The sequence below is a fragment of the Medicago sativa genome, chromosome 8 (genome assembly GCF_051527215.1).
Source record: "Medicago sativa cultivar Bolivia chromosome 8, Bolivia_mono, whole genome shotgun sequence".
Taxonomy (NCBI): Eukaryota; Viridiplantae; Streptophyta; class Magnoliopsida; order Fabales; family Fabaceae; genus Medicago; species Medicago sativa.
The window spans coordinates 8,893,729-8,915,859 of NC_140756.1; the positions used below are offsets into that span (position 1 = coordinate 8,893,729).

The window sequence follows — 22,131 nt, forward strand, 5'->3', positions numbered from 1 at the left end:
AAGGAATGGATTTCAAATTGGTTCTTCATAGGACAACAACCAAATCGTGCAAAAGATCATTGGTGAAAGATCAAACTTCAACAACGACTCTTTGATGTGCGGCAATTTCACAACGTCTCTTTCACACCTCTATATAAATGAGTGAAGACTTAGAGATTTAAAAATGCTGAACAAAAGACTCTCAACATTTTTACAAGTGCCAAACCTCTGCTGAAATTGTTACGCATTCACTTAGAATTTACGTGTTTCAAAGTCATATCTTAGAAATTCTTAAGTCATTGAGTACGTATTCGATTTGTATTGAGAGCACCTCTGATTGTATATCAAATGTTCAACCTTAAACAATTTTCTGTGTAATTTTGTTTAGTTAGAAGTCTCTTGCGGTTGTGCTTGAGCAGGGAAGTCTCTTGATTGTGCTCTTGAGCAAAGGAAGTCTCTTGCTTGTGTGCTTGAGCAAAGGAAGTCTCTTGCTTGTGTGCTTGAGCAATTGTAATCAGATATTACTCTTAGTGAAATCTCCTTGGAAGTGCAAGGGGGACCGGACTACTTCCGGATTGTGGAAGGAACCAAGATAATTGCTTTGTGTCGTTCTTCTTCTCTCTCTCTCGTTTTATTCCGCCGCATTTAGATTCGATTACCACTTCGAAGCCGTCTCACTTAGCTTCGACCGGTGTGTTCAGTTTTTAGGAGTAATTGAAGAATTTTCCAAAACACAATTCAACCCCTTCTTGTGTTTTTCTCACCATCGGGTAAGACCGAGTGTCGAACTCGAGGATCGCGTTATACTATTGAATTGTATTTAAGACTTAATCAAACAAAAGGTTACGAAGTTGGTTTTATCGCAATGATGAAAATTAAATAAAGTAAAGTGATTCAAATTAATAAGAGAAAAGTGTTGGGGATGAGTTTCTTGGATGACTATTTCTGTTAACAACCTAGTTATCGTTATTGGATCGACTCATCTAATTGCTACCGAATCCTCTATAAAATTCGTGCCCTAATTCCTTAGTGACGAAACGTTAATTCTAAAATAAACACCTAATTCCTTAGTGAGTTTTAAGATTAAAATTAAGCATGAACGAGCAAGGATTCTCAAACGGTTCCAAGGGTTTTCATCTATTCCTAGATTACGAAGGCAAGGATTTCTTATCTCAAGCGTTTATAAATTCCACTTCCGTTTCACAATATAAACCGTAAATCAATTTAAAGGTGATTAATCAATAAAAGCATTAAGAACAGAGATAAGAAAAGCAAATCAATGAGTTTCATCAATAATAAAAACTAGGTCATATGACAATCATGTTCATCTAGGTTTCTCATCCCCAACAATGGAGGGTTTAGTTACACATAGCAATCAAACAAAAGGAAAGAGTAAAAGAGAGATTACAAGAATAATTCATGAACTTTTCTTGAAGAATCTCCCCAATTGTGCTCCCGATCGCTTCCTATGTGTTTTTGTGCCTTTAGATCTCCAAAAACGTGAACCCCTAATTCGAAACACACTTTACTATAAATAGGCAGCCAAAAATCGGCCACCGACTCTCCAAATCGGGGCCCGAATCACGCAAAAATGCGTCCCGTAAGTTACGAAATCGGCGCCCGATTGTGGTAAATTGGGCCTCGATTTTTCCGAGAAAGTTGGCTCCTCCCATATTGCTGAAATCGGCGCACGATTGTGGTAAATCGGGGCCCGATTTTTCCAAAGATCCAAATGGCTTGAAACCTTCTTTTTCTTGTGCTTTCAGCTTGAATACCTTGATGAATTACCTTACAAATACATGAAAAATGTCTACAAATCCAGTAATGACAGAGTGTCATCACAACCCCAAACTTACATCGTTGCTTGTTCTCAAGGAACACACTAAAAATGAAAAATAACGGTAAAATAACACTTACTCCACCAAGGGTCATGCCAAAAGTTCACTCCTTAGTTAGCAATTGATGAGCTAACTTGCTTGGCAACACATCCAATCCACAACTTCTCGCAACAATATTGAAACAAGGTTCACACGGTCGACATGCAAACTACTATATTACCAAGACTTGAAAAGTTTCTAAGCATCAATCAAAGTCAATATCATGCACACACTTTTAAGGACTTTTTCGGTTATAACGGGGCTTAGGTTCGAGGTGGGATAATTTGGAAAGTAGGCTGAAGAAAAATGACTTGGAGTTAAGCATCATCCTACGGTTCTAAAAATTAAAAACAATACCACAACAAAATTCGGGGACTAGAGATCATTAACATTGAAAAAAAAAATCGATCACTTGTTGTCTTTATGCATATTCATTTTTTTCGAGCTGAATTTTTAACGTTTCACTTATTTTTGACATGCTTTATATATATATATATATATATATATATATATATATATATATATATATATATATATATATATATATATATAGGACAACACAAGATGATCTTCAATTCTCTAGTGCCCCTACCCCAAACTTAGAGTGTTGCTAGTTCCATGAGCAACTCCAAACTTGAATTTTTGTAACATTGAAACATAAATTATGCCTAACTCCAACAAAATTATTGGGACAATCCTATGGTCTCTAGGCTTGTAATGTGGTTCGTCACCGAAACAAGGGGTCTAATCCTAATGGCTCAACTTGGCTTAAACAAAGGAATAATTCAATATAAACTCAGGTTGGCTTCAAAGGCTCAACGTACAAGCAATTTGCCTTAGTGTGCACATAATATAACCAATCAATAGCAGAGAAAAATCGCAAGCCCTAGAAATAGCATTCACATGGAAACACTCATATTTGTAATAATTGAAAAATAAAATTTGGCTATGACCTTACAAGCCGAGGTTTCGGAAGTTGTGGCTACCCAAGCATTCCATCCGGCCGTACACTTCCCATTGAAAGATCCAATCGAGGCAACCACCTCCTTTGAACTTTTGACAAACCATTGGCGTAATCTTTGTTACTAAATGTTTGGGCTAGACAAGGTGCCCAAATCACTGTCGTGCTCCCGAGGACCCTCCCGGTCCCGAAGGTGGAAATGGATAGTATAGAGGCCGTGAGTCCGCACCCGGATTCCTCTCGGCTTGAATCCTAAAGTACTCCGCTCTAATTCGCTCCTCTCGCTCTCCGAGTCCCCGCTGCCTCTCCTCGGCAAAATAGTTCTCCATCTTAAGTGGACCGGCAAACCCGTCATAAGCATTAGTCCTTGCATTAGCATTCGACGGTAGAGCTCACTGCCTCATAAAAGGGTTGAGGGAATGCGGTGGGGGCATCCGATCTCGAGAAGAAATGTCCCGAGCCCGGTTGCCATGGCATATGTATACTCCATGAAATAGGGTGGAAGACCCCGCCGCATCCGAGGTGGTGGCAATTGTTGTGGAGGCACTGTGGGATGTGATCTTGTTCCATAGCTGATGCTCTTCTCGCCTCCCGAAGCTTCCGATCATAATTTTCTTGCTCTCTCTCAAAGCCCTCTAGCACGCAGTCCGATAGAAACCTCAAAGACTTCACATATACATCGTTGGGTTCAACCGGAACCTGAGCTTCCCGACACAATACGGTTAATCAAACAACAATGTCCCAAAGTATTCTTATCGGTACTAATCGAGATTCCACAAACTATCTTTCATCAACCGAGCCACATCTATATCCTCATTAGCTATCAACGCCGGCAAAATAATCACCCTGTCTCTTAACATCTCAAATTGCGTCGACGAAGTTTACTCAATGACGGTTAAAATAAATGAAGCCCAAGCCTTGTACTCGGCAGCAAATCGACGGTGTTAATCCTCCGAGGTCGTTCCAAAGTTCCTATCCACCCCTTTCCATCTCTCATAAGCCCCTCAAGCAAACTATCCCATGCACTTCGATTTCGGAAAGTATCATATACCCGCTTCCGATACACAACATCACACTTCTCCACATCCCTCAACCCAAGCACTCGCTTAATGTCCCTCTTTTGATAATCAACCCTCTTCCCTCTCACATAAGTGTAACCCTTTTTCTCAACAAATGCATTTGCTAAGAACTCTAAAGCAATGCTCGAATTACTCTCCTCGGTTACCATGTTCACAATGCCTTGCCACTTTCTAGCCTTAATTTGCCACACAAAAAAAGGGTGCTTTTCTAACTTATTCATAGCAATACCCCTTTCTTTGTTGAAACCCCTCTTCTTAATTAAATTATGCCTTTCCTCCGCAATCTCCGAAACAAACCTTTGGTATGGTGGTTGGATGGGTGGTTGAGGTTGTGGTGGGCTAGGTGGTTGTTGAGAAGAGGTTCCGGTAGCTCTTTTACCTCTACTTCTCTTTGTGGTGGGTTCTTGGGTTTGGTTCTTATTTTTGGCCATGGTTGTTGTAACACCCTGTTTTCCCAACGTAAAAATTTCATAAATAAATCGAGTTTTTCAACTTTAAACGGAATGTTACACTTCTTAAAAATTCATAAACCGAATAAATAACAATTTATTCTTCAAAATCATTTAACATAAGTAATTCAAAACTTCGCGGCGAAATTAGTTCAACAATAAAAATAATCTTTGGCATGCAATCCTCAACATAAAAATCTCATAAGTCTTGTTCAACATTTATTCATAAAAATCCATAAGTAATACGTCGGGAATAGAAATAGAAGACATAATCCCATCCCGTTACGTATCGAGCACCTAAGACACACTTGTGAGGAGTCCACTCACGAGCGCAACTAATCTCGGTTACCCGCAAGTTACCCATATGAAGAGCAACATTTCCAAGCAGAGGGGTGCGATTTCTCAAACAATAATATTAAGCATATAAATCATATAAAGTACATTCAACAACTTAAACATCTTATAATTCATTAATCATATCTAATAACTTAAACTTCCTTAACTAGTGTCATTATCCTTCCTACATTAGTTATATACTTCATCAAGTAATCTCAATTATTATTCATAAAACATCTTATCTTAAATCATGATCATAAGCATCAATATCTAACACCAAATATAATCGTAAGCATCATCATATAATTCACATAAGTATCATTATCAAAACATAGCATTTATCGAAAACAACTTCATAATCAAGTTCATAATCAACTTCATAAACAAACATCATCATTAAATCATAATCATCAAATCACAATCAAACTTCATAATCAAACCTCACTTAACTCGACAATGCGACTCAACTCGACTATGTAACTCTTAACATCTCAAATCATCTTAGCATCTTGACAACTTAACAACTTTACAACTCGACAACTTCACATCTTAAATCATCTTAAAACTTCTTGATATGCAAATGCATTTGGTACCAATACAGAGCATCATGCTCCCAACCAACTTATATGAGTGTAAATAGGCTCTTCAGAGCATCAAGCTCTCAACCAACTTATATGAGCGTAAATAGGCTCTTCGCAGCATCAAGCTCCCAACCAACTTATATGAGCGTAAATAGGCTCTTCGCAGCATCAAGCTCCCAACCAATCGTGTGAATGACTAAGCATTCCAGAGCATCAAGCCCCCAACCAACGTATATGAGTATGCAATGGACTCAACTTCCTACAACTTAGACAACTTCATGAACATCTATGACATCCTAACATCTTGATATCTTGACAACATAACATCTTAATAACTTGTTGACTTCATAACGACTTGACGACTTAACAACTCTTATCATCTTAACGTCTTAACATCTTGACAACATATGGATCACATAAATAATTCATGTCATATCATAATATAACAATATCAAATGATAATAAACAACATCTTAAAACATCATATTCATCAATCATAAACAACTTCATATAACATCGTATTTAAACATCAACAATAATTCACTATGTATCTTTGTAAAAACATAATAAATTATCCACAACATATTTTCATGTCAAAGCAAAGCTATTGAAAAGATATCACAAATATCAACAACTTTCATGTTTACAACAAAGATCAATTCAAAACAGAAACATATGAACAAAACGCAAAAACATGAAATAGAGAAGGCTGTCACCGTACAATTTTGCTAAGACCTCCCTGTAGTATTTTCATCATAACTCAAAGACCAAACATCATTTTCACGTCAAACCAAAGCCACTGGAAAGCTAACAAAATTATCTAAAACTTTCATGTTTACGCCTAAGAGCAATTCTGTACCGATCAGTACCAGTTTTTATTTTAAATTCGGAAAAGTTGTGCTGAAAGTCCATAAAAATTCACTGTGACCTACATGCAGTAATTTGACCATAACTCAAGTTCTGTAAATCCTATTGACGTGAGACCAACGGAGTTAGAAATTTAACATCCATACCTACAACTTTCGTGTTTACACCTAAACCCAGTTCGGAACTTAAACTTGTCAAACTGAGACAAAAAAAACGCATTTTACACATTGACAGCAAAATCGCGGTTCAACCGCGATTTCGCTTTGGGGAAATCTTTTCCACTTCGTATTCGATCCAATACTCTCCAAACTTGACCCTAATCATTACCCTATGATTACCCTATCATTAGAACATTAATTATTCATCAACTTACTGTATGCAAATTCAAAGGGTTCTCAAATCTATTAACAACCTATTACAATTATTAAACCCTAATTCTTAAACTCACCAACATCTCATCCAATTCCATGGTTCTAACCTCAAAACTACATCCAATAATCATCCTATGGGTTATCTAAGGACTGTATACAATTTCTACATCAATTCAACAAGTTTTCATCATCTAATCATCAAATCTCTCTCAAAACCCTAATTCTCAAATTCTCACAAACTTTCCCCAACTTGTTAGATGCAATCTAATGATTTAACAACTTAATATTAATGCAAGATAGTCTCACCCTCACCTTAGATTAATTCCCGAATCGGCATCGGCGTTCTTCTTTCCTATGGTATTCTCCTCTTCTCTTGACTTTTCTCTTCTCTTCTCTTCTTTCTTGTTCTCCTCTTTTCCAAAAATTGGTTTTAGGGTAAACTCTTTCTAACCTAAGCTTCTCTATTTATAATACTAAAATATTCTTCCCAAATCTATTTAGGCCAAACAACTTACTCTTCTTTCTATTCAAACCCCCAAATCCACTCCCACTAATATTCCTCATATTCTAATAAATAATATTTCTCTACTAAATATATAATAATACATCAAATAACAAATATATATCTATAACAATTAACAAATATATTATGCTAGTAAATACCAACATATAACATAACAAAATATCACTCAACAAAATATATTAACTAAATTATAAAAAGACATCTAATCTCAACAAATCATATATCCCTCATATACATCATATAAATATATAAATATATTCTAAAACTAATTAAAATAATTAAATAAAAAGGAGGGCGTTACAACTCTCCCCAACTTAAAAGAATTTCGTCCTCGAAATTCAAGCACAATAGAAAATAAATTTAGTCATTACTTCTTCAAACAAAACACAAAAACCACATCAAGTTAGTCGATTATACATGATCACATAAAAAACATAACTACTAACTAGAAAACATGACGACACGACACCACGACTCATCTACTTGGCCGGACGGACCAACCGAGGCTACGATACCAATTGTAACACCCCGTTTTCCCAACGTAAAAATTTCATAAATAAATCGAGTTTTTCAACTTTAAACGGAATGCTACACTTCTTAAAAATTCATAAACCGAATAAATAACAATTTATTCTTCAAAATCATTTAACATAAGTAATTCAAAACTTCGCGGCGGAAATTAGTTCAACAATAAAAATAATCTTTGGCACGCAGTCCTCAACATAAAAATCTCATAAGTCTTGTTCAACATTTATTCATAAAAATCCATAAGTAATACGCAAGGAATAGAAATAGAAGACATAATCTCATCCCGTTATGTATCGAGCACCTAAGACACCCTTGTGAGGAGTCCACTCACGACCGCAACTAATCCCGGTTACCCGCAAGTTACCCATACGAAGAGCAACATTTCCAAGCAGAGGGGTGAGATTTCTCAAACAATAATATTAAGCATATAAATCATAGAAAGTACATTCAACAACTTAAACATCTTATAATTCATTAATCATATCTAATAACTTAAACTTCCTTAACTAGTGTCATTATCCTTCCTACATTAGTTATATACTTCATCAAGTAATCTCAATTATTATTCATAAAACATCTTATCTTAAATCATGATCATAAGCATCAATATCTAACACCAAATATAATCGTAAGCATCATCATATAATTCACATAAGTATCATTATCAAAACATAGCATTTATCCAAAACAACTTCATAATCAAGTTCATAATCAACTTCATAAACAAACATCATCATTAAATCATAATCATCAAATCACAATCAAACCTCACTTAACTCGACAATGCGACTCAACTCGACTATGTAACTCTTAACATCTCAAATCATCTTAGCATCTTGACAACTTAACAACTTGACAACTCGACAACTTCACATCTTAAATCATCTTAAAACTTCTTGATATGCAAATGCATTTGGTACCAATACAGAGCATCAAGCTCCCAACCAACTTATATGAGCGTAAATAGGCTCTTCAGAGCATCAAGCTCTCAACCAACTTATATGAGCGTAAATAGGCTCTTCGCAGCATCAAGCTCCCAACCAACTTATATGAGCGTAAATAGGCTCTTCGCAGCATCAAGCTCCCTACCAATCGTGTGAATGACTAAGCATTCCAAGCATCAAACCCCCAACCAACGTATATGAGTATGCAATGGAATCAACTTCCTACAACTTAGACAACTTCATGAACATCTATGACATCCTAACATCTTGATATCTTGACAACATAACATCTTAATAACTTGATGACTTCATAACGACTTGACGACTTAACAACTCTTATCATCTTAACGTCTTAACATCTTAACATCTTGACAACATATGGATCACATAAATAATTCATGTCATATCATAATATAACAATATCAAATGATAATAAACAACATCTTAAAACATCATATTCATCAATCATAAACAACTTCATATAACATCGTATTTAAACATCAACAATAATTCACTATGTATCTTTGTAAAAACATAATAAATTATCCACAACATATTTTCATGTCAAACCAAAGCTATTGGAAAGATATCACAAATATCAACAACTTTCATGTTTACAACAAAGATCAATTCAAAACAGAAACATATGAACAAAACGCAAAAACATGAAATAGAGAAGGCTGTCACCGTACAATTTCGCTAAGACCTCCCTGTAGTATTTTCATCATAACTCAAAGACCAAACATCATTTTCACGTCAAACCAAAGCCACTGGAAAGCTAACAAAATTATCTAAAACTTTCATGTTTACGCCTAAGACCAATTCTGTACCGATCAGTACCAATTTTTATTTTAAATTCGGAAAAGTTGTGCTGAAAGTTCATAAACATTCACTGTGACCTACGTGCAGTAATTTGACCATAACTCAAGTTCTATAAATCCTATTGACGTGAGACCAATGGCATTAGAAATTTAACATCCATACCTACAACTTTTGTGTTTACACCTAAACCCAGTTCAGAACTTAAACTTGTCAAACTGAGACAATAAAAACGCATTTTGCACATTAACAGCAAAATCGCAGTTCAGCCGCGATTTCGCTTTGGGAAATCTTTTCCACTTCGTATTCGATCCAATACTCTCCAAACATGACCCTAATCATTACCCTATGATTACCCTATCATTAGAACATTAATTATTCATCAACTTACTGTATGCAAATTCAAAGGGTTCTCAAATCTATTAACAACATATTACAATTATTAAACCCTAATTCTTAAACTCACCAACATCTCATCCAATTCCATGGTTCTAACCTCAAAACTACATCCAATAATCATCCTATGAGTTATCTAAGGACCGTATACAATTTCTACATTAATTCAACAAGTTTTCATCATCTAATCATCAAATCTCACTCAAAACCCTAATTCTCAAATTCTCACAAACTTTCCCCAACTTGTTAGATGCAATCTAATGATTTAACAACTTAATATTAATGCAAGATAGTCTCACCCTCACCTTAGATTAATTCCCGAATCAGCAGCAACGTTCTTCTTTCCTAAGGTATTCTCCTCTTCTCTTGACTTTTGTCTTCTCTTCTCTTCTTTCTTGTTCTCCTCTTTTCCAAAAAGCGGTTTTAGGTTAAACTCTTTCTAACCTAAGCTTCTCTATTTATAATACTAAAATATTCTTCCCAAATCTATTTAGGCCCAACAACTTACTATTCTTTCTATTCTAACCCCCAAATCCACTCACACTAATAATCCTCATATTCTAATAAATAATATTTCTCTACTAAATATATAATAATACACCAAATAACAAATATATATCTATAACAATTAACAAATATATTATGCTAGTAAATACCAACATATAACATAACAAAATATCACTCAACAAAATATATTAACTAAATTATAAAAAGACATCTAATCTCAACAAATCATATATCCCTCATATACATCATATAAATATATAAATATATTCTAAAACTAATTAAAATAATTAAATAAAAAGGAGGGAGTTACAACTCTCCCCAACTTAAAAGAATTTCGTCCTCGAAATTCAAGCACGATAGAAAATAAATTTAGTAATTACTTCTTCAAACAAAACACAAAAACCACATCAAGTTAGTCGGTTAAACATGATCACATAAAAAACATAACTACTAACTAGAAAACATGACGACACGACACAACGACTCATCTACTTGGCCGGACGGACCAACCGAGCTACGATACCAATTGTAACAGCCCCGTTTTCCCAACGTAAAAATTTCATAAATAAATCGAGTTTTTCAACTTTAAACGGAATGCTACATTTCTTAAAAATTCATAAACCGAATAAATAACAATTTATTCTTCAAAATCATTTAACATAAGTAATTCAAAACTTCGCGGCGGAAATTAGTTCAACAATAAAAATAATCTTTGGCACGCAGTCCTCAACATAAAAATCTCATAAGTCTTGTTCAACATTTATTCATAAAAATCCATAAGTAATACGTAAGGAATAGAAATAGAAGACATAATCTCATCCCATTACGTATCGAGCACCTAAGACACACTTGTGAGGAGTCCACTCACGACCGCAACTAATCCCGGTTACCCGCAAGTTACCCATACGAAGAGCAACATTTCCAAGCAGAGGGGTGAGATTTCTCAAACAATAATATTAAGCATATAAATCATATAAAGTACATTCAACAACTTAAATATCTTATAATTCATTAATCATATCTAATAACTTAAACTTCCTTAACTAGTGTCATTATCCTTCCTACATTAGTTATATACTTCATCAAGTAATCTCAATTATTATTCATAAAACATCTTATCTTAAATCATGATCATAAGCATCAATATCTAACACCAAATATAATCGTAAGCATCATTATATAATTCACATAAGTATCATTATCAAAACATAGCATTTATCGAAAACAACTTTATAATCAAGTTCATAATCAACTTCATAAACAAACATCATCATTAAATCATAATCATCAATTCACAATCAAACTTCATAATCAAACCTCACTTAACTCGACAATGTGACTCAACTCGACTATGTACTCTTAACATCTCAAATTATCTTAGCATCTTGACAACTTAACAACTTGAAAACTCGACAACTTCACATCTTAAATCATCTTAAAACTTCTTGATATGCAAATGCATTTGGTACCAATACAGAGCATCAAGCTCCCAACCAACTTATATGAGCGTAAATAGGCTCTTCAGAGCATCAAGCTTTCAACCAACTTATATGAGCGTAAATAGGCTCTTCAGAGCATCAAGCTCCCAACCAACTTATATGAGCGTAAATAGGCTCTTCGCAGCATCAAGCTCCCTACCAATCGTGTGAATGACTAAGCATTCCAGAGCATCGAAGCCCCCAACCAACGTATATGAGTATGCAATGGAATCAACTTCCTACAACTTAGACAACTTCATGAACATCTATGACATCCTAACATCTTGATATCTTGACAACATAACATCTTAATAACTTGATGACTTCATAACGACTTGACGACTTAACAACTCTTATCATCTTAACGTCTTAACATCTTAACATCTTGACAACATATGGATCACATAAATAATTCATGTCATATCATAATATAACAATATCAAATGATAATAAACAACATCTTAAAACATCATATTCATCAATCATAAACAACTTCATATAACATCGTATTTAAACATCAACAATAATTCACTATGTATCTTTGTAAAAACATAATAAATTATCCACAACATATTTTCATGTCAAACCAAAGCTATTGGAATGATATCACAAATATCAACAACTTTCATGTTTACAACAAAGATCAATTCAAAACAGAAACATATGAACAAAACGCAAAAACATGAAATAGAGAAGGCTGTCACCGTACAATTTCGCTAAGACCTCCCTGTAGTATTTTCATCATAACTCAAAGACCAAACATCATTTTCACGTCAAACCAAAGCCACTGGAAAGCTAACAATATTATCTAAAACTTTCATGTTTACGCCTAAGACCAATTCTGTACCGATCAATACCAATTTTTATTTTAAATTCGTAAAAGTTGTGCTGAAAGTTCATAAACATTCACTGTGACCTACGTGCAGTAATTTGACCATAACTCAAGTTCTATAAATCCTATTGACGTGAGACCAACGACATTAGAAATTTAACATCCATACCTACAACTTTTGTGTTTACACCTAAACCCAGTTCAGAACTTAAACTTGTCAAACTGAGACAATAAAAACGCATTTTGCACATTTACAGCAAAATCGCGGTTCAGCTGCGATTTCGCTTTGGGGAAATCTTTTCCACTTCGTATTCGATCCAATACTCTCCAAACATGACCCTAATCATTACCCTATGATTACCCTATCATTAGAACATTAATTATTCATCAACTCACTGTATGCAAATTCAAAGGGTTCTCAAATCTATTAACAACCTATTACAATTATTAAACCCTAATTCTTAAACTCACCAACATCTCATCCAATTCCATGGTTCTAACCTCAAAACTACATTCAATATTCATCCTATGGGTTATCTAAGGACCGTATATAATTTCTACATCAATTCAACAAGTTTTCATCATCTAATCATCAAATCTCTCTCAAAACCCTAATTCTCAAATTCTCACAAACTTTCCCCAACTTGTTAGATGCAATCTAATCATTTAACAACTTAATATTAATGCAAGATAGTCTCACCCTCACCTTAGATTAATTCCCGAATCAGCGGCATCGTTCTTCTTTTCTAAGGTATTCTCCTATTCTCTTGACTTTTCTCTTCTCTTCTCTTCTTTCTTGTTCTCCTCTTTTCCAAAAAGCGGTTTTAGGGTAAGCTCTTTCTAACCTAAGCTTCTCTATTTATAATACTAAAAGATTCTTCCCAAATCTATTTAGGCCCAACAACTTACTCTTCTTTCTATTCTAACCCCCAAATCCACTCACACTAATAATCCTCATATTCTAATAAATAATATTTCTCTACTAAATATATAATAATACACCAATTAACAAATATATATCTATAACAATTAACAAATATATTATGCTAGTAAATACCAACATATAACATAACAAAATATCACTCAACAAAATATATTAACTAAATTATAAAAGACATCTAATCTCAACAAATCAGATATCCCTCATATACATCATATAAATATATAAATATATTCTAAAACTAATTAAAATAATTAAATAAAAAAAGGGCGTTACAGTTGTTGTTGAATGGGTATGTGAATGAGTATGTGAATTTGGGGGTAAAATGAGGGTTTGGTGAAATTGATGGAATTTGGGTTTAATTTGTTGGTAAAAGTTTGTGGGTTTGATTGTTGATAATGATTTGTGATGGATTTATGGTTTTTGGGAATGATTTTTGAAGGTTAGGGGTAATGGGTAGTGGTGTTGTTGATGAAGGTTTATGAGATGGTGAGGTTAGAGATGAAGATGTGTGGGTTTGTGGTGGTAGAGAAAGGTTGAAGATGAAGTTTTTGATGTGGATTTGTGGTTTGTGGATAATTTTTGAAGGTTAGGGATAATGGGTAGTGTTGTTTTGATGAAGATTTATGAGTTGGTGAGGTTAGAGATGAAGATGTGTGGGTTTGTGGTGGTAGAGAAAGGTTGAAGATGAAGATTAGATGTAGATTTGTGGTGTGGGTAAGTGAGAATGGTGAAGATGAAGATGAACAAGAGAGATTGTGGGTTCCTAGAGCAATTTTGGCATGGTAACACTACTTGTGGAAGTTGGGAATGAAGAAGAAATGGCTAGGCAATCATAAAAGAAGGCCGAAATCGGCCCTTGAGCTAGAGGCATCGGCGGCCGAAAACAACGATGAGCAAAGCTCACTTACCCGCAAAGAAATCGGGCGCCGACTAGTAATGGGTCGGGCTCCGATTTTTACGAAACTTTTTTTTGACGAGAAAATTAAAATTAATACCTATTTGAACACAGTGGGTTGCCTCCCACTCGGCGCGGTTTAACGTCCTAAGCTTGACGGTCCACTTCTCTTCCTTCAAGCGGAGTGCGGCGGGATGGACTCGGTTGGACGCTTTGACTCTCCCCATAGTATGGTTTGAGTCTTTGTCCATTGACCTTGAAAGTTCTATCGTAGTCCGGATCCTTCACCTCAATGGCACCGTAGGGGTAAACCTTCACCACTTTAAATGGACCGGACCACCTTGATTTCGGCTTCCCAGAAACAACCTCAACTCCGGAATTAAAAAGTAAAACCAATTGCCTTTCCCGAAATTCCCTATTTTGAATCTTTTGATCATGTCATTTCTTTGTTTTTTCTTTAAAAATTTTGGCATTTTCATAGGCGAAATTCCGAATTCATCCAACTCATGGAGTTGAAGAATTTCGGATTCACCTCGCTTTAGTGAGATCAAAATTCAGGAATTTGGTGGCCCATAATGCTTTGTGCTCAAGTTCTAAAGGTAAGTGACAAGATTTTCCATAAACAATCTGAAAAGGAGACATACCTATGGGAGTTTTGAAAGTTGTTCGGTATGCCCACAAGGCATCATCATGCTTTAGTGACCAATCCTTTCGGGACAAGTTCACCGTTTTTTCAAGAATCCGTTTGATTTGCCTATTTGACACTTCTACCTAGCCACTTGTTTGAGGGTGGTAAGGTGTGGCAATCCGATGATGCACATTGTACTTTTTCGGCAACGCCTCCATCTTGCGATTGAGGAAGTGGGTGCCTTCATCACTAATTAATGCTCTAGGGACCCCAAAGCATGAAAAAATATTTTTCTTGAGAAAGGCAACCACTAGTTGAGCATCATTGGTTTGCGTGGCCATTGCTTCTACCCACTTAGAAACGTAATCCACTACCACCACAATGTACATCTTTGAGCATGAGGATGGGAATGGTCCCATGAAATCAATTCCCCACACATCAAAGATTTCCACTTCTAACACGGGGTTTTGTGGCATCTCGTTTCTTTTTGAAATATTTCTGTGCGTTGGCGGCGATCACAATTCTTAACATAGGTGAAGGCATCTTTAAAAAGAGTAGACCAAAATAGGCCCGATTGAAGGACCTTTGCAGCAGTCCTATCCCCACTAAAATGTCCCCCATAGCTGGAGTCATGGCAGTGCCACAACACCTTTTCCTATTCATCTTCGGGGACACACCTTCTTAACAAACCATCAACCCCCTTTTGTACAAAAATGGTTCATCCCACACATATGACTTGCAGTCATGGAGGAATTTCTTACGTTGTTGGGAGTTAAAGTCAAGAGGGATAATCTTACCCACCATGTAGTTCGCAAAGTCCGTGAACCACGGCACCATCGTAACGGCTAAGATGTGCTCATCGGCAAAGAGGTCCCGGATAGGCCTCTTCTCCTCTCGTTTCATCCACCTTCTCCGGACGAGAAAGGTGATCACCACCGTGTTCTCCGATCCTTTCTTGTCACGGATCTCTAAATCAAATTCCCGCAACAATAGTATCCACCTAAGAAGCCTTGGCTTAGATTCCCGCTTAGAAAACAAATACCTTAGTGCAGCATGGTCGTTGTAAACAATAACTTTAGACCCCAACAAGTAAGATCTAAATTTATCAAAAGCGTAAACAACGGCCAAAAGTTCTTTTTCGGTGGTGGCATAGTTAAGTTGTGCCGGATTCAAGACATGACTAGCATAATAAATAACATGAAACAACTTATCTTTTCTTTGCCCAAGCACTGCCCCAATAGCTAAGTCACTTGCGTCACACATAATTTCAAAAGGTAGTGACCAATCGGGAGCGGTGACAATAGGGGCGGTGATCAATTTTTTCTTTAAAGTGTTAAAGGCATTTAAACACTCATCATTGAATTGGAAAGGAATGTCTTTGACAAGCAGGTTAGTAAGGGGTTTTGCTATTTTTGAAAAATCTTGAATGAACCTCCTATAAAATCCCGCATGGCCTAAAAGCTTCTAATGCCTTTTTCATTGGTGGGAGGGGGAAGTTTTTCAATTACTTCAATTTTTTCTTGGTCAACTTATATCCCCTTGTGGGAGATTCGGTGACCCAAAACAATTCCCTCTCTTACCATGAAATGACATTTTTCCCAATTTAGGACTAAATTAGTGTTTTGACATCTTTCCAATACAAGAGACAAATTATGCAAACAATTATCAAAAGAAGAGCCAAAGACAGAGAAATCGTCCATAAAAACTTCGATATGTTTTTCAAGCATATCGAAGAATATGTACATAACACACCTTTGAAACGTGGCGGGGGCATTGCATAGTCCAAATGGCATCCTCCCCGTAAGCAAATATCCCATAAGGACATGTGAAAGCAGTTTTCTCTGGTCTTCCGGTGCCACAAAGAATACGATTATACCCGAAGTAACCGTCTAAGAAGCAAGAGTACTCATGACCCGCTAACCTCTCAAGCATCCGATCAATAAAAGGTAGTGGGAAGTGATCCTTCCCGGTTGCAATGTTCAACCTTCTGTAGTCTATGCATACTCTCCACCCAAAGGATCGTGCGAGTTGGGATTAACTCATTCTTCTCATTCATCACCACGGTCGTCCCGCCCTTTTTAGGAACAACTTGGACAGGACTAACCCACGAACCGTCCGAAATGGGATAAATGATACCGCTTCAAGTAGCTTGACAACTTCCTTTCGATTACCTCCTTCATGGCTGGATTGATTCTTCGTTGTGGTTGCACCACCGGCTTGAAATTATCCTCCATCAATATTTTATGCATGCGAAAGTAGGACTTATACCTTTCAAATCCTCAATAGACCAACCCAAAGCACCCTTGTACATTCTAAGAACTCTCAATAGTCTCTCTTCTTCAAGTTTGCTCAAATTAGCACTTATGATAGCCGGGTACTTCTCTTTCTCACCAAGGAACACATACTTCAAGTGAGGAGGTAATTGTTTGAGTTCAACTACCGGTTCTTTCTTTGATTTTTCCACAACTTCTTTTTGAGGATGTAATTCCTCCCACCTAGTAGGGGTGCAACGGTTGTGGGGTGGGCAAGCCTCCAACATAGCTAAAACTTCACATTCATGGGGGTCTTCACTTTCTTCAACAACTTCGGTGGTAAACTCAAGACCCTTTCAAGTGGTAAAGCCGGCACTTCTTTTTGTAATTTTTCTTTCACAAAGGATTTGATCATATTTACCTATAACATTTCTCCTTTTTTTCAGGATGTTTCATAGCCTTGAGCACATTTAGCTTGACCACTTCATCAAAGAATTTCAAAGTCAAAGTACCATCTTCCATGTCAATCAAACACCTTCCGGTTTGTAAGAACGGACGCCCTAGTATCAAAGGGATGTCATCATCTTCTTCCATCTCAAGAACAACAAAATCTACCGGAAAGATGAATTTATCAACCTTCACAAGAACATCTTCAACTATCCCATAGGGAAATTTGTAGGACTTATCTCGCAAACCGCAATGTCATCCTAATATCTTTTACTCTTCCGATGCCAAGTTTCTTGTAGATGGACGGCGGCATCAAGCTCACACTAGCTCCAAGATCAATCAAAGCTTTCTTGAAAGTTCTATCCCCAATGGTACAAGGAATAGTGACACTCCCGGGGTCTTTTAGTTTCCTTGGAATTTTTCTTTGTAAGACCGCACTACATTGCTCGGTGAGCATCACATCTTCATCATCAATTGTTCTCTTCCTCGAAAAGATGTCCTTCATGAATTTTGCATATGAAGGCATTTGTTGGAGGGCTTCAGCAAATGGGATGTTGATTTGTAACTTCTTGAACATCTCGATGAATTTTGCAAAGCACTTCTCATCTTTTTCTCTCTTCAACCTTTGAGGATAAGACAGCTTGATTTGTGGCTTTGGAGGTTCATCTTTTTTCTTTTCTCGGTTCTTCGACAACATGAGTATCAACGGCATCACGAACTTCAACCTCCACTTCAATTAGTTCAGGAGATGAGTCACCTTCATCATGTTTAGTTTGAGATGATAGTGATTCATCCCTCTTCATGCTTCTTGTAGTAACCATGTCCACATTTTCATGATCCCTTGGATTGATGACGGTGTTCCTTGGAAGGGTCCCCGGAGCTCTTTGTGTGAGTTGTTGAGCAATTTGCCCAACTTGAGTTTTAAGATTTTTGATTGAAGCCCTTGTATTCTTTTGAGCCTCTATGGTTTCTTAAGCTAAGGAATTCATGTTGGTAGCCATATCTTTAATTGCTAGCTCCCAATCCGCCTTCTTTGGTGCTTGATTTGATGGACCTCCTTGATAACTCCCTTGTTGTTGGTTACGAGAGCTACCTTGTGGATTTTTCCATGAGAAATTTGGATGGTTCCTCCAGCTGGATTATATGTATTTGAGAAAGGGTTATTTCTAAGTTGGTTCCCTTGACCGCCGAGGTAGTTCACCATCTCCACTTGGGTTGCATCCATGGGCACATGACAATGCATAGTAAAATGAGAACCAAAGGCACCAATCACATTTGACGGTGTTCATCCGATTCACGGAGCAACTTGTGGTTTGGTTAAGTTAAGGGCTGCCATTCTCTTTGTCACTTCAACCGATACCGCATCTTGAATCCGTTTACCCGTGAGTATGTTTTGACCATTTTTGAGCTCAAGTTGATTTAAGTCTATGAGTCCTCCTCTTGTACCACCGGATCTATCATACATCTCCATTTGTTCATTAAGTGCAACGGCTTCAATAATTTTGATTATTTGAGAGACGGTTTTGAAATTTATAGAACCACCGTAAGTTGTATCAAGAACTTGTCTAGTAGCCAAACGTAGACCATTACGTAACATCCGCATTTGAACAAGTAGTATCAAAGTTGTGCTCGGGACATGCCGATAGTAGCTTCTTGTACCTTTTATAAGCTTCTCCCAAAGACTCTCCCTCTTTCGCCGGAAACTAGAAATGTCTTGTCGCCTTCTCACAAACAAAGCCGTAGGAAAGAAGCTGCTCCAAGAACTTGTCTTCCATCTCATTCGAAGTTGTTATAGTGCCGGCGGGTAAGGAATCAAACCACTCATAAGCATCATCGGTCAAAGTGAACGGGAACGATCACAACCGTTTGGCTTCTTCAGAGTGCCCTTGCACTTTTGTCGTCTCACGCAGTATCAAGAAACTCTTCAAGTGCTTGTTAGCGTCTTCATTGTACTTTCCCGCATACCGATTTTCCTTCGGCTCCCGCAACGGACCGGGATTGATTTCAAACTTGTTCACCGTCATAGGCTGATTAGTAATGGTCGGCTGTTTCGATTTCTATCACGGGTCCCATAGTCTCCGAGAAGTCTTTCTTCCGGTGGTGTTGCCTCCATCTCCGGGCCTCGCTTCGAATACCTCTTCTTCCGTGTCGCCTCCACTTTGCTTGCCTCTTCTTTTTCTCTAAGTTTTCTCGAGTTTTGTTTCCTTTCGGATTGCTCGGCAAAATTTTTCAACCTCTCGGAACAAAGATAAGTTCATTTGAGACTGGCCTCGCATAAAAGATTAGACAACCGTGAGTAATAGGAGATTGAGCAATAACTAAAATAAAAAGAAAGTAAAAATTTTGTTGCAGAGCAAAAAATTTCAATTAAGAAAAAATAAAATTCAACGGTGATTTGGCAATCCCCGACAACGGCGCCAAAAACTTGATGGCAATTTTCGCAAGTGTACGAAATCGTTCAAGTAGTAAATTTAAATCGGTAAGACCGAGTGTCGAACTCGAGGATCGCGTTATACTATTGAATTGTATTTAAGACTTAATCAAACAAAAGGTTACGAAGTTGGTTTTATCGCAATGATGAAAATTAAATAAAGTAAAGTGATTCAAATTAATAAGAGAAAAGTGTTGGGGATGAGTTTTACTTGGATGACTATTTCCTGTTAACAACCTAGTTTTCGTTATTGGATCGACTCATCTAATTGCTACCGAATCCTCTATAAAATTCGTGCCCTAATTCCTTAGTGACGAAACGTTAATTCTAAAATAAACACCTAATTCCTTAGTGAGTTTTAAGATTAAAATTAAGCATGAACGAGCAAGGATTCTCCAAATTAGGGCCGAATCACGCGAAAACGCGTCCCGTAAGTTACGAAATCGGCGCCCGATCGTGGTAAATCGGGGCCCGATTTTTCCGTAAAGTTGGCTCCTCCCATATTGCTGAAATCGGCGCCCAATTGTGGTAAATCGGGGCCCGATTTTTCCAAGTATCCAAATGGCTTGAAACCTTCATTTTCTTGTGCTTTCGGCTTGAATACCTTGATGAATTACCTTACAAATACATGAAAAATGTCTACAAAACTAGTAATGACAGAGTGTCATCACAACCCCAAACTTACATCGTTGCTTGTTCTCAAGGAACACACTAAAAATGAAAAATAACGGTAAAATAACACTTACTCCACCAAGGGTCATGTCAAAAGTTCACTCCTTAGTTAGCAATTGATGAGCTAACTTGCTTGGCAACACATCCAATCCACAACTTCTCACAACAATATTGAAACAAGGTTCACACAGTCGACATGCAAACTACTATATTACCAAGACTTGAAAAGTTTCTAAGCATAAATCAAAGTCAATATCATGCACACACTTTTAAGGACTTTTTCGGTTATAACGGGGCTTAGGTTCGAGGTGGGATAATTTGGAAAGTAGGCTGAAGAAAAATGACTTGGAGTTAAGCATCATCCTACGGTTCTAAAAATTAAAAACAATACCACAACAAAATTCGGGGACTAGAGATCATTAACATTGAAAAAAAATCTGATCACTTGTTGTCTTTATGCATATTCATTTTTTTTGAGCTGAATTTTTAACGTTTCGCTTATTTTTGACATGCTTTATATATATATATATATATATATATATATATATATATATATATATATATATATATATATATATATATATATATAGGACAACACAAGATGATCTTCAATTCTCTAGTGCCCCTACCCCAAACTTAGAGTGTTGCTAGTTCCATGAGCAACCCCAAACTTGAATTTTTGTAACATTGAAACACAAATTATGCCTAACTCCAACAAAATTATTGGGACAATCCTATGGTCTCTAGGCTTGTAATGTGGTTCGTCACCGAAACAAGGGGTCTAATCCTAATGGCTCAACTTGGCTTAAACAAAGGAATAATTCAATATAAACTCGGGTTGGCTTCAAAGGCTCAACGTACAAGCAATTTGCCTTAGTGTGCACATAATATAACCAATCAATAGCGAGAGAAAAATCGCAAGCCCTAGAAATAGCATTCACATGGAAACACTCATATTTGTAAAAATTGAAAAATAAAATTTGGCTATGACCTTACAAGCCGAGGTTTCGGAAGTTGTGGCTACCCAAGCATTCCATCCGGCCGTACACTTCCCATTGAAAGATCCAATCAAGCAACCACCTCCTTTGAACTTTTGACAAACCATTGGCGAATCTTTGTTACTAAATGTTTGGGCTAGACAAGGTGCCCAAATCACCTGTCGTGCTCCCGAGGACCCTCCCGGTCCCGAAGGTGGAAATGGATAGTGTAGAGGCCGTGAGTCCGCACCCGATTCCTCTCGGCTTGAATCCTAAAGTACTCCGCTCTAATTCGCTCCTCTACTCGAGTCCCTACCGCCTCTCCTCGGCAAAATAGTTCTCCATCTCAAGTGGACTAG

At 36.8% G+C, this 22,131-nt stretch overlaps 1 protein-coding gene across 1 annotated transcript; it reads right to left on the reverse strand.

Moving 5' to 3' along the window:
• Nucleotides 1-14,512: 14,512 nt before the first annotated feature.
• Nucleotides 14,513-18,404, reverse strand: LOC146896704 (uncharacterized). Its single transcript, XM_085736339.1, has 7 exons — nucleotides 17,967-18,404; nucleotides 17,714-17,881; nucleotides 17,262-17,598; nucleotides 16,746-16,987; nucleotides 15,684-16,316; nucleotides 14,898-14,992; nucleotides 14,513-14,780 (listed from the first exon to the last, which is right to left on the reverse strand). The coding sequence occupies exons 1-7, from the start codon at nucleotides 18,402-18,404 to the stop codon at nucleotides 14,513-14,515; spliced, it is 2,181 nt and encodes a 726-aa protein (XP_085592465.1).
• Between the last annotated feature and the right edge of the window lie 3,727 nt (nucleotides 18,405-22,131).

Excerpts from the sequence above, each read along its gene's own strand:
- LOC146896704 (XM_085736339.1), bottom strand. The coding sequence starts at position 18,404 with ATGCCGTTGATACTCATGTTGTCGAAGAACCGAGAAAAGAAAAAAGAT. Across the intron at positions 17,599-17,713 it reads ATGAAGTGGTCAAGCTAAAT|GGTCTTGAGTTTACCACCGA; the intron begins GTGCTCAAGGCT and ends ACCACTTGAAAG. Across the intron at positions 16,988-17,261 it reads GTCTATTGAGGATTTGAAAG|ACTACAGAAGGTTGAACATT; the intron begins GTATAAGTCCTA and ends GAGTATGCATAG.